The sequence below is a fragment of the Argopecten irradians genome, chromosome 10 (assembly GCF_041381155.1).
Source record: "Argopecten irradians isolate NY chromosome 10, Ai_NY, whole genome shotgun sequence".
Taxonomy (NCBI): domain Eukaryota; kingdom Metazoa; phylum Mollusca; class Bivalvia; order Pectinida; family Pectinidae; genus Argopecten; species Argopecten irradians.
The window spans coordinates 19,879,972-19,894,180 of NC_091143.1; the positions used below are offsets into that span (position 1 = coordinate 19,879,972).

The 14,209-nt window shown below is 33.0% G+C and overlaps 1 protein-coding gene across 3 annotated transcripts in view; it reads right to left on the reverse strand.

The window, feature by feature from the left end:
* The window catches only part of LOC138333348 (peroxidasin homolog), a 118,486-nt gene that overhangs the window by 17,213 nt on the left and 87,064 nt on the right, over positions 1-14,209 (reverse strand). For all 3 annotated transcript variants that reach the window (XM_069281680.1, XM_069281678.1, XM_069281677.1), the window contains 4 exons: positions 11,865-11,986; positions 9,479-9,698; positions 7,409-7,432; positions 4,450-4,752 (listed from right to left, as the gene is read on the reverse strand). In XM_069281680.1, coding sequence (XP_069137781.1) covers positions 4,450-4,752; positions 7,409-7,432; positions 9,479-9,698; positions 11,865-11,986 — 669 coding nt within the window. The remainder of the gene's footprint in view (positions 1-4,449; positions 4,753-7,408; positions 7,433-9,478; positions 9,699-11,864; positions 11,987-14,209) is intronic.

Here is a 14,209-nt window from a genome sequence, read left to right on the forward strand (position 1 = left end):
CCAAATGTTCTAATTTAGAAACATTTTACTGAACAAATATGTACACGAAGACAAACTCTGAACTCACAACTCATACATTAAGACAACAACGGAAACAAAAAGTACATCAAACAAACTTCAACATTTATAGATCTGTTTTGTTGTAGATTACCGCAGACAGTCAACGTATCAGGAAAAATGGTCATTTTGACATGTCATTGATTTCATTATTATTATTAATAATATCATTATTACTTTTGTTTATGTTCAAAAGCTGTACTGTGAAGAAACTGGTGATGACAGTGCTGTGCTATTTTGAAATGACAATATTTAAAATTCAATTAAAAATTATCTAAAGTGACATATTAATAATTAGTAATTTCTGCCATCGCCGATTTAGTGCATACAAATTCAATAGTTTGCTGAGGTAGGTGTGGTGATCGACTAAACGCTTGCGTTACATGGGACGGAACAGAACTCTGGAAGCATTATGAAGACACCGATTAAAGGGATAAAACCTACACGATTGAGGTGAGTTTATCGGTGTCATTATAGTTCACTAACTTGAAAATGATTAAAATTTTCACTATTAATGATACAGAAAGTGAGTATATAGTCTCCACATACACACATGTACTACACGCAACCTATCCCATACATGTCTTAAATCATAAGCTATTGCCTTGGTTCGATAGTAATACGATAACAAAACATTAGTCACTGCATTCTTGATATTATTTCAACCGTTGGAGGAATCATAATAACTAATTCTGTTTACCATAATTTAATTCTTTAAACAAATAACCGTGCAGTTTCAATGTCATGCACTTGGCTGGATATCGTTGAACGCACTGCTGGTGGAAATTAATTAATGTTGGATTGGATTATCAAGATAAGCGCTGCAATGTGCGTGTATTGCTTAATTCTACAAAAAGGCTGAACGGAAAAATTATGCAACTGGAATTCTTAGAAGGTGATAAGAACAACGTTACAAAGTAAAAAAGTGAAAAGCGCTTTTGAAGATTATTTTTTGAAAACACAATTTACAGTCATGTGCAAAAGAAAAAAAACTTTGAATTGATAAGAAAATGCGTTATATTTATCTGAAGAGTTGGGTAATACAAAGTTAATGTAAAACTGCATAAACGGATGGATTAATCAGTATATTTCTCATTATGTAGGTTATGCCGAAAAGCGAGTGATATTATCCCTTGAACGAAACCGTTTGGTTTCATGTAAAAACTTTGAACAGACACAAGTGTTTGTAAATATCATGATTTAAGACATATAAATTGCAACATATTGAAAACAAATACATAAAAATTGCTTATCGAGAAAGGAGGGATAGTTTGCGTGTTTCCATTGGTAGTTTGTAAATGTGGATTAAAACGATAAAGATAAGAAGTGACTCACGTAACAACTGCCCATATGCTATACCTGTGGTATAAATTACATTATGTTAATGATCGTGAAATCCAGAAGACTTTAAACAGAAACTCAGCGTAAGGGAATGAATTTGATTCATTCAGGAAATATTTGGTAATTATATCACGGATTTATGTAGATTTTTATTTCCGATTTATTAAATTTCACATGATATTAGATATTATTTAGGACAACGCATTAAATGGTATGAATCATATGACGGACACAGAGCTATTTACATGTAGAGCAGGTTTTGGTGTATAATAAATGGAACGCATTTTACATATAATACCGTGACATTTCCTTGACAATCTCTGACCAGACATATGTCAATAAGTGAATCATATTTTTATTATGCGTTAGAGTAAACATATCAATGCACGTGATAGTGCTCTTTTTTAAACAAACAAAGGAATTCCCATTTTATGTGTAGGCAAAAACGTTATATATAGAAATCAAGCCAACAAACTTGACCAGACCGATCGATAAGTGGTATTGACCGGAACACAATACGATATGCCATATAGCCGGTAAATGTGATTTGATTAGGCGATATTTTCGCAAATGTCATGGGACATTAATTTGATTGCGAAATTTGGATCAATGAAAAATATGAAATGTTTAACGTAGACCGTCCCTTCTGTGACGTCATATGTTTGTAACGTCGCTATCCGGATCCCGGCAAACGTATTTTATTTCTCCGTACCCATCTTTTATAACTCGCTTCTGACATCGGCATTCGAGCAAATATCTCGTCTAGAGCCTTTCCGAGTGTTTACTTGAAGTGTATCAATCTAAAGGTGTGACAATCGGTAAATATAGTATAATTTTGAAGATTCATGCATGAAGTAAAACCCAAGAATCATAATAGTCGCTAAACACACATGGATTTACGGGGACCCAAAATGAAAAACTTCGCGTCAGTAGTAACATATGAATGACCGTTATCATTATAATTGTCTACATGTCAATTTGCAGAATAGAAATAAATTTACACAGTAAATGGATGCCGAAGGAAGTTAGTGGTGTTTTGAATGGAAACATTTCAGTTTCGAGCTTCAATAGGCACTCTTTGTAAGATACTGGTATACTAATTTTCGTCGCGAAACGGACAAAACAAAATACGGAAATAAAATTGCTGGAAAAATATTTTTGCATTTTATTTCTTGTTAAAACTTTTAATAAAGTATCACACAGAGTAAAATATTTGTGTCGGAAAAAAACTGATATATTTCCTGCTGAATTAGACTCTTTTTAAAAGTTTAAGGTCAGGGCTATGCACGTAGCTTGCAAACTGGTTTGTAATATCTTATATCATAAAATCATTAAGATATGTAATTATTGTGTTATCTTGTATGCACCAATAAAATAATAAATAAATAAAACTAACAAGGGTAAATGAATAACATAAAACGTTGAAAAGTGCTACGCATTCGTTTATTTCTAAAGTTTTCAGGCCAAAATTTAAGGGGTATTAGAAAGAAAATCGGTCATATTTTGAAAAATAATGCGGTGAGGTATACTTTTTATTGGCTTTTCTTATTCAAATAAACCAATCTTCATGGAAATTCTAAAAAATCGATTTTTCTTACGATCATTTTTTTAGAACGAAAGAAAATAAGACTATTTTGATGCAATTTTTTACTATAATTGGGTACAGATTTAATTTTAAAATAACGATATTTCGTTTTATTGTGGAAAACCCAGCTAATTGGATATATCACCTACTGAATATATGAACATGTTAAAGGCATATTATTTATATGTTAAGGTACTTTACGGGGATGAAATATTATTTATTTAAAAATCCTTTAAATCAGGAATATTGAGTCATTAGTACATATCTTTAAGCAACCATGAAAGAAAAATTGACCCGGTGACATATGATTTTTATGTGGTTTTTGTGATGAGTGTATACCTAAAATCAAAATATCAAAAAATAAACGAAATCATTGAGATGAACCTAGAAGGGACGGTCTACCTTAAATTATATTTTGTTTTGAAGTCAGAATTCGGAATTTTCATTCTTCAAATGTATTTTCCCTCATTTTAATTACGACTTGCAAAATTAGACCCGTGGAGATAGCCAGCTATCCGGTATATCACATCTTGGAATATCAATTTGAATGATGACATTGTTATTAGATTGTCGAAAAGTTTACACATAGCAGACGGCAATGGATTTTAATTTGTATTCCATGAATAGCATATGATTTGCTTGAACGTTGATCGAAGTATATGCAAATTAAACGTGTTCTAGCTAAGGACAACAACGAATTTAGATACAAAATGAGTTATTCAAAGAAAGATGTGATAAGAAATATGATTAATAAAGATAAATGTTTTATTGGTGTGAACGCAATCTTGATACCATTTTAACACTGTATCGACAATATATTTGTATACGATCCTTACCTTTTAAAGGAAAACGACCTCCTACAGTCAAGAGAAAGAAAGACGTGTAAGATCTTAAATTTAGCAAGAATATTCTATATTTGTTTTTATTTATTTTTCTTATCAATAAAACATTTTACAATTTTTAGACAATATATTAAAACATAACGGTCGTGTGTTTTGTATCACCTTTTACAAAAAATAATTTTAAAATGAATATCTACAAAACCACCACAAATATGCGCGTGAATAAAAAAAATCTAAAAAGTGTGTGAATTTATAGGATGACGTGTATCCTACTGGTCAGAACTAACAGACACACATGACAAAACAGCAGAGGAACACATAAAACAAATGGTCAATTATATTTTGTTGAAACTAAATATTATTTGTATTTCAGTCTTGGTTGCCTACATATGTTTTACTTACAAATCCATCACCAATAGACTGGACATAGATGCACAACTCTATATTTGCCTGATTGTAATCACTGTTTATGACTCATGAAGTATTTTAGGACAATAGGGAAGATAGAAACATAACATAAGCATATAAAGGAGAAATTTTCTATCAATATATGATGTAAAATATCTAAGGAATATTATCATACAATATAGAAAATTATTAGAAGGTAGAATATGGAAACTATACCGTTGAGAACATGCACATTTAGACTCGTAGTTTTCTTTTCGGAGCTCCGGCAAACATAGTTCCCTTGATCTCCGGATCTACTGAATTCTATGATCAGCTGACTTATTAGTGATCTCCCCGGAACTTCCGGTTGGAACATTACTATCTTGAGTCGATTCTGCCACTTGGGGTCGCTTTGGTGCACAATATGGCCGTTATGAAACCAGTCTATGTGTTCTGGTGCCCGGTCCACACCAGTTGCATTGCATGTTAGGTTTATCATCTGGTTTACACTTACGAACTCCGTCCCTTGCAGCCAGATTGCTATAGAAGAGAGAGAACCTGATGAAACAGTGTGGTCAGGTTTTTACAATATCCATTGAGAGTGTTAGCCTTTTTGTAAAAATAGCATGACGATCTCCTCATATAAAAAGATATTAGCGAATGGTAAAAAATAAACCATATACCAAAATAACAACACCAAACAAGAATTAAAAATACAGATACTTTAAAACTGGAATATCCATTTAGATATCGATAAGGAAATAATCTTCTATCAAGCTTTTGTAAAATTGAAAATGTTCTATTTTTTATATTTTTTTTTTCTATTATCAAATGTTTTTAAAAACTAAAAACATTATAGATAACAACGAATTGTTGCTTAAACAATATATGTATACCATAGTCAACTTTTACGAAAAACAATTAATATGCAATATATGCGTCTCACAACAGGTATAAATGTTTCTAAATGGAATATTTGTCCATTTGAGCGTTGGCTTTTAACATGGATTTTATCACACTGAATATTCTCTATATTATATTATCCTTGGCTTCGGCCAAATCATTTTAATAGGCATACTCGTAGTGACAAAGCAATTTCGCTGTTTTATATATAAAATACATTTTCTTACTTGTTATCTATTTCTAATGTAAGATGTTACAAAGGTTAAATAAGTAGAGTAGGGTACTAATAAAAACACAAAAATGCAAAGTGCGTGCATATTTCGACTTTCTTTCTAGAGCATGCCTCAAAGAATTCCAAATTGAAGGAAGTATTTACAACAAGCAAGAGTTATCACAGCATTCAGCATTAATGTAAACACAGTATTTGTTACACGAATCGATTTTTTTTAATAATAACTTGTGGCGTTTGTAATTTTTACTTGTATAAATATGATATCAATCGTCCATGTGTGCTTTGTGATGAAAGCAATCGTTATTATTATTATTATTTTTTTTTTTTTTGCAAATCAATGAATTATTATAAGAATATTTACCTGTAACATGATGCTCACTAGCATTATATTTGTGTAAACGTATTATTCCATCAATTATTTAGATGGGATGTGTGATGATTTAAGCGGCCTAGCTAATTGTCCTATTATATTGTTTAACGTTATGTAACTGTAGTATACAATGCAGCATTCATGTTCATTGTTGGTGTTAGTATTTTATCATATCAATCATTCATATTCATTCATATTTATTTGTTTAATAATAAAAGTTATTAGCTATTCGCCCGTTCACAAAGTCATATTTTTGACAATGTGCATTAGTAACATACGTTAACATTACTAGTATAAAACTTTGGGAAACGTAGGGATTCAAGCGATCAACAGAGGAACGATGCGTGAGTGACAGCGCGTGGATGGTCTATGCGAGCAGTAGATTGTGATCAGATTTGTGATGTCATCTCCGGCAAAAGCCTTGTGACAATTAAATAATTAATGAAGTAGATAGGGTGGCATTCGTCGTATTGCATTTTTCTACGTCCTGTGCTTTGCCGTCAGCCAGATAAACATCTCTCTCAGACAAAGTCATGCAATATCCGGTGCAGAAAACAGTCATGGTCACCTGGGAGCTTTTAAAACGACGCATGCGCTATGATATGACATTAAAACACAGACCACTACATGTGTACTGAAAGCTGTGCGTGTTACAACAATAATACAAATGAAGTTGTGACTAAGAAGTTTACTCACTATTATGAAATCATTTGTATGTTAACGTTTTATAGCAATAAAATTGACAAACTATGTGTGTTCTTTATGTACAGATAAGAAAATGATACCGATGGCGTGTAATGATATCAGTATGGTGGTGGATCTCTACATGTCAGGTAATTTAAGAACCAATACTATTTCTATCACGTGTCAATGTCACAGTTAGTCGGTGGTATGTTCATGTTTTAAGGTGTGTACATGTAATGTTTTTGAAAGACAATAAAGATTCATTTACAATGCCTGTGTGGAGCCTTATCTTTTATTTTTGGCGTATACTGATACATGTACGAAGCTCTATAGTGTTTCACGATTTTGCGATCAAGATGAAATACAAATATCTATTCCATATCAACAAGCAACTCAGACATACAACTTTTATAGCACTAATGCATGCATCTTGGCGCGAGGCTTTGTCTATCACAGAACAATCTGATCGCAGACCAATCTGAGTTTTTTTCAACGTGTATAAGATACAAGCAACATTCCAGTCATCGCAAGCGATCAAAAACATGATAGCTTATTTCTATGGCAACCCTGTCGATTCATTTATTAAATATTCAGATTGTTATAAAATTAACATGCATGGGTAATAATTGAAGCGTGTGTAACATTAGCTTTATTACGCTATTGCATTACGAACACCACATAAACAGTCTATGGACTAGATAACGTATATTTGATATTTATCTTTGACACATATAAACTAAAGTAATGATAAAAATAAACCATAATCAAATTTCCAAATGCCGACATTATGCATATGTTGATATAAATTGTTATTTTAAAGCATTATACTTGTTGTTGTGTAGAGTATTATTTGCGGCCGTGCTATCACACAGTGTAAGTAAAGCAACAAAAGCGCTAATATTGAAATGCCGAGGCAAAAGATATCCTATAAGAAGCATAGCTAATATCAATATTATTCGTGTGAAAGTATACGCTTATCAAACCGATACATTAGGGTTAATACTTACTTTTTTCTATATATACAGGTTTATCTGCAAACAAAATACTCCATTAGTGTGAATTAGTAAGAGCGTAGATAGGATAATCAACAAAGGACGCAATAAATAATTTCAACAAAATAATAATAAGATGAGTTGAAATGATTTAACGATCTTAAATTAATGTTTATTTCACAGTAGTCCATAAAGTAAAATGAATACAAAATCAAAATACTGTTATCACATGTTTACTCAGTAGAATCTTAACGTCAATATATATTTGTAAAATTCTGGCGAAGGCCGCCATTTTCTCTTAATGTTTAAATCTGACGTCATGTCATTCTTTACTGACGTCAACTCATGACATCACGATCATTTTCCAGCCAATGAAAAGCGTCCGGGTTGTATTACTACACGAGTGTCCTATACAAAAAATAGTACATGGAAAAAGTCAGTGTATACCAGCCGAATTGTGTGAAGCTTATATTGCCTTAAACTATTGTAATAATTTACATTAAATGAAATAATGTGGTTATCAGTCAGATGATTTGATCATCACGCCGTTACAATATCGATTCTATTATTTAGCAACTGCCTTGGTGACTCAAATAACCCTATGTCGATTATAATTCCATTTCATTATCTGAATACTAGATCAACAAGTCTGTTCGTGATTGAAATTTCAGTGCACTATTTCAAATTGGTTTATCCTTTTTCATTAGAAGAAACATAAAAAACAAAACAAAGAGCAAATACAACATGTCGTGCGACAAAATGTCTTTCTATTTTATATTTGAAAAGTACCTTGTTATCCCGAGGACACATTACTGAACAGGTATCAGTCGTTTAGAACGACACACTACCCACCTATATTAGATAGAGGGGGTTGTCCTGGAATGACCTTGACTAATGACACACAGCGTTACGTGAAATATAATATAATTCACTCAGAATTGTGGCTTTTAATTAAGATAGTGATAAATGTTATGTTTCTTAGAAGATAATGAATGGTTACAACCCTTGCTGGGATTCTTTCTTGTTCAAATTTAATTACTTCCATCTACTAATTGATTAGAGTCGTTAGCACGAAGCACAAAGACAATAAAGATATAAAGACCGATGTGGTCGAACAGACGCCTAGAAGTCAACTGTTCAAAAACATTCTACAGATGAGTCTCGTTGTCATGCAAGTCTGGTTTTATACCCGCTTTGTAATATGGCTATATCTACGTTTGAGGCAGGGTTAAATGGGATGTATAACGAAAGGTGTTTACCAAATGCTGTGATTTAGATTACAATGCAATACACGCATCTCTGCAATTTGGACTGTCGAGTTGAAAATTACGTCACTCTTATATATATAAACATATTTATAATGCACTAGACATTGTAGGCAACGGTATCCTTAGCTTCTATGAGAGTATCATGTCTTGTCCAGTTATATTTTTCGAGTTTAAACTAATATCAACTTCATTTGGTATATGCCCCCCCCCAAAAAAAAAAAAAAATAAATAAATAAAAATATTAACCATGAATCGTAGTGGCTGTTTAAAAAGACGAAAACATTTTGGAGACACATCTCATACATGACATGATATTGTTTTTCAATATTAAATCAGCTTAATGACAAAATATGAATGGCTATGGTTTGGAGTCCATATAATAGCAATGGGCTTGGTTTCGGGGGGGGGGGGGGGGGGAGGAATAAAACACTACTATCATCATTGGCCTTTGAGAATGTGTATCCTTGTAACAGAATGATCAAAATTCACAATATCGGTACAATCTGATAGGACTTGTTTGTTCCGATAGTGACTACTTTTTACCCTTGTTAATCCACGTACTTCATGGAAATTGCATGGCAATATTTAAATCGTGATGTTATCAATTTAGAAATGAAACATACTTAATTAGATATGAGGAATGATTGTTTTTCCCTTGTTTTTTCTGTTTCTTTTATTTTTATTTATTTATTCATTTATTGTTTGTTTGTTTGTTTTAGATTTGTTTTGGAATGCACAATCAAAACATTTTTGTAACTCCGTTTAAAACATAAAAACTATTGTGAAGTGTATATATAGAGAAGACAATTTGCCTTACCTAGAACATTTAGATGTACTATATAAGGTAAAGTCTCGCTCGCGCTCACTTTGCACTCATAACTGCCGGTGTCAGCCGTCGATGTGCCTTTGATGACCAGCGTCCATTGTGACACCATATCGTCCATCGCGCGATGGTTTATACTTATTTCCTCACGTGGAGAGAAAGGTAAAGCTCCTATCGTCAATGGATAATTATTTGGGATTTTCCTCCACTGAACCTGGAATGATGAAAATGGCGGCATAGGTAAAGACATCATCACAAATCAGAAAGTCTTAGAGACATCAATATTGGTCTTATTAGACATTACATATTTGTACACAAGACAAGTGTGTTGGAAATACTTGGTTGGAGCAAACAAAAGGTGTCATTCAGTAAATGGGAGGTTTCACTATACTTGTAATAATTGTACTTGCTTATTAAATATATTGGACATTTTAACGACCTAAAATAACATTAATATGACATGCCCCCAGTTTTTAGGAGTTATAATACAGTAGCGTTCAATCGGTTTGAGGAACATCCCTGATTTTTAGAAGTATTTTCTGGATCATAAATCTAGTTTATAAATTAAGTGTTGAAATACATGTTCATTAGCAGTGAATTAAATTCTATGAAGTTCTGGCGTTTCATTTGTTTATTCTCTCATTTCGAATGTTCTATTGTTTGATTACTGTTTCATTCACATCACTATCAGTGATAATCGTATTTTACACAGAACACTGTTTATCCAATAACTATGCATGTTTCACAATGGAAAAACCATGTGATAAATTCCATAGCAGTTGGTTATCGTTTATGTTTACACACTCCAGTGTGTAAACACCTACGGCGCCTCTGATTGGTCAATTCCAAGATCGCTTGATTCCGATTGGCTCTCAACTTCAGGCTACTTTTCATAGCACATTTTCTTTTAAATATCATTGTATTTACTGTTTCACGGGTAGTTGCTTATTCAAATTATCAAACAATAGAAAATTGGCTGCCTAAAGCTCGTGTCTTTTAAAAAAAAAAATGGCGGAAAGATATCACTACACATATGTCTGGTGGTAAGTTTCCATGAATGAAGAGGAGAAAATGGTCACCACGGTATACATATCGAACTAAAGTTATGGGATAAATAAGTTTCCAAACACACGACTGTTGTTTATCTTGTTTATCTAAACTCTCGTTAGTTAATTTTCAAATTTTAGAAAATTGGCTGCCTAAAGCTCGTGTCTTTTAAAAAAATGAAAATTAATAACACGAGTTTGATAAACATGATAAAAAACAGTCACTTGTTGGGGATCCTCTATTTTAGGTGTAACATAGTATCATATAGATAAATAAATGCGACTTTACCAAAGTGAATAAACAATAAATGCAGTAGAAATTATAGATTAGAATTTGGGATTTTTCATTTCCATCTGATAAAACTCCTATAAATAGTTCATTGCATAATATATAGCTCAACCCCGCGTCCGGTCGATAAGGAGAGATTACGGAGGTCATTAATGTAACATTACCAGTTTATACTAATCTAATGGAAGTCTATATCCATACACAAGACTGCATATCATGTCAAGCGAATTAACGCATCATGGACTGATATTGAAACACACATATATTATTAACGAACTGTTAGTTCGATTGATAAAAGCATGTCAATCGCCCAGATATGGGTTAACTTAAAGAGTCCATGCTGTAATGCTGATTCCGAATATGCTTCAATAAGGCTATCGATTCTAAGTAAAAGACATGGCTCACTTCCTCATATACAATGTTCAATAAAACAATGGAGTACGTTGGAAAACGATGGCGTAGTTGCGCTCTCTCTGTTCGCATTTTGATTTGAACTTTCGTGTTATAACAAAATGTTCTGTACGACGTACATTAAACCATTGTGAATGAACCAGTCTGGTCATTAGCATACGAGTACGAGGAAACTTTAATGGTTTCTATAAACATTTTGTAAATAATTTACCATGATTTAGAGAAACTACCCAAAATCTATCCATGTGCCTTTCATAAAATTTACGATAACATATGCACTACAATGCGTATTTCGAAAGTCCATAGAAATCATAAATAAGTTTTTTTTATATAATTTTGAAGACTCATTTTAAGTGATCCAATAAATGTACATTGTACGTTTATATTTATGTTATGCATGCTATCGGACATATTGGCATTACAATTAAGGTTGATTGGTTCTATCATTGACAGAAGAACCACAACAGAAATGCAGTCTGTGCTAGGAAAGAGTGTCCCCTTCCTTCTAAACCTGGTTATCGATATTATGCTTTATCTATCTAAACCTTAACGAAGTAACTGATACTATCAAATATATCGGTATATTGATAAATGCGTCATAATGGTTACAATTAAGATATTAATTTTTATTTACGGTTTTTGTGCCCAGGTATTTTATCTTGCACTTGAGGTGGGCTGTCTGTCCCAGGTGAACGGTGATATTCTGTTGGGTCGACAGGAAAATCGGTCTGGCGTGATGACGAATATAATTGAGACCTGCAAAGATAAAAATGATCAGTTGTTAATAGACAATAAAATCAAAATTTGCGTATTGCAAAAATGATATCAAAATTTCGCATACTTTCAATCAAAGTGGAGATACGTATTACATATTCCAACAGGGAGTAGCCTGATGTAAAAACTTTGTCTGTTGTGTATTTTACTCGTATTATTTACTGGTTTATCCGTCATAGTTTTTTCGTTAAAATACTCATAACGGATATCACAATCATAAACAAAGTGTATACGGTATAGTGAAATAAATCATATTTCGTTATATTACATTTTACAAGGCAGCATCAATGTCAGAAACAAGGATATGGTAGCATACAAATAGGTTGGTATGAAATAGAAGAAACTACATTAAACAAAAATTCTATATAGTATATATTTTACTACAATTAATGGGTGGCAGTCAATTAAAACACAACTAATTCCGACAGTGGGGGTGCAATTCAGAGGTATCAACGGCAGCGAAAACAATTTTAGGAACATTTGAAACAATTCAAGTATGTATAAACAGAGTGATTATTTATGAGAATTTTCACAATGCTCTCGAAATGGTCATTTCACAAGTATATTACTTTTTACCTTGAACCTGTTTGTGTTAGGAGAGCAAATGTATTTACCGTAAGAACCAAGCGAACAATTCCATTTGTCAGTAAGCCTTGTTAGGCCTACTGCCATTATGAAGGTAATTGGTGGCCTTTCGGACAGCAGACACTGGTGATTAGCCTCTCGATTTGTCTGAGAACGAGGCAGAATTGTCTCGAGCAAAGGCAAGTGGCAATTAAAGTGTCTACGGTTGTCATCATAGGGTCAGCTAATCGAATTTTGTTTGAATGATAAATGGTCATAATACGACTACTCAGATGGAATGTTTGATACGTAACTAGCAAATAAAATGCACGTGTTCTTCGATCTATTTCCATAAGGAGTTACTGGTCTACTGGTGCAATCAAAACCATAAGTTAAACAGATAGGTTAGATAGAGGCAGAAGCAAAATGAGAATACTGGGCATCTTGTTATCTAAAGTTATAATGCATAAATTAAAACTTGGAAATGTGTGGAAATATCCTAATCGTATGTCCATTCGTGTATATATACTGACATAGTTATCATTACATGTATTATCATCATCCATAGCGAAACAGTTATTTTGAGCTAACTTTCTTTTTCGATTAAACACAGTCTATCAAATGAGCGACTGCGATCTCATTACCCTAATCACTTTACATATGTGAACAGTAAGATCCATCCCTTAGGGACAATGTCTGCGGGTTGTGTACTTCTAACCTCACCAACTTTAAGAGCGTTCACCTTCCCTTTAGGAAAAACTCATTACATAGCAATAACTTTATGAACCGGTTGCTGTATATACGTCTACAAGCTTTAAAATCCAGCATGAAGATTGTTTTCTGTATTGCACATATGTTTATACATACATGTTTCTTATATAAAACCAGATAACGATACTTCCCTCTACTTTAATACATTAGAATTTTGGACCAAGAGCCCACTCTGTATGCGTTCACCGGCACAATGAAATAGCCACCTTAGGGCGACGTCTCGAGTGCCATCGCACAATAAATATTCACTTACAGAATTTTCGAAATCGTTGAAAATATATTATGGTTGGCATGAGCCCCATATTGTTTTAGATATTATTCCCCAAAAGAGATAAGATATTGTTTTTACTTTAAAGGGGTTGATTGTGTTTGTGCAAATTTGAAGAAAAACAAGAGATAGAAATATGATGCCTAGATGAATTTTATATAAATACTAGAGATTCATTTACAGAGCTTTGCAGTTGAAATGTATCATTTTGATACCGATGTGAAAGAATTGGAAAAAAAACATGATGAAGGGTTATAGGGTGATTTTGAAATATCACTTCAATAATCAGCGACACAGTTTGCCATATTGTTGGGCAACCTTATGCGGAACGGTTGATAATTCAATATCCCTTGAGACTACGATCAGTGCCTGGCAGTTCCTCAACCCGCCAACAAGGACATGATATATTAGTCTCCTCACCAGATCGCCAAGCCTTGAATCGATAGATCTAGCGGCCATTGCAGAGCAGTTGCCAATGTTATGAATTATGCGGACCTTACTGAATTGTTGTCACTGCTAACGAATTTTGAAAATATGATGTGGTACTGAAACATCCTTTTAGTTACATGATCACAACGAATCAACTTCTCATCTGAATCACA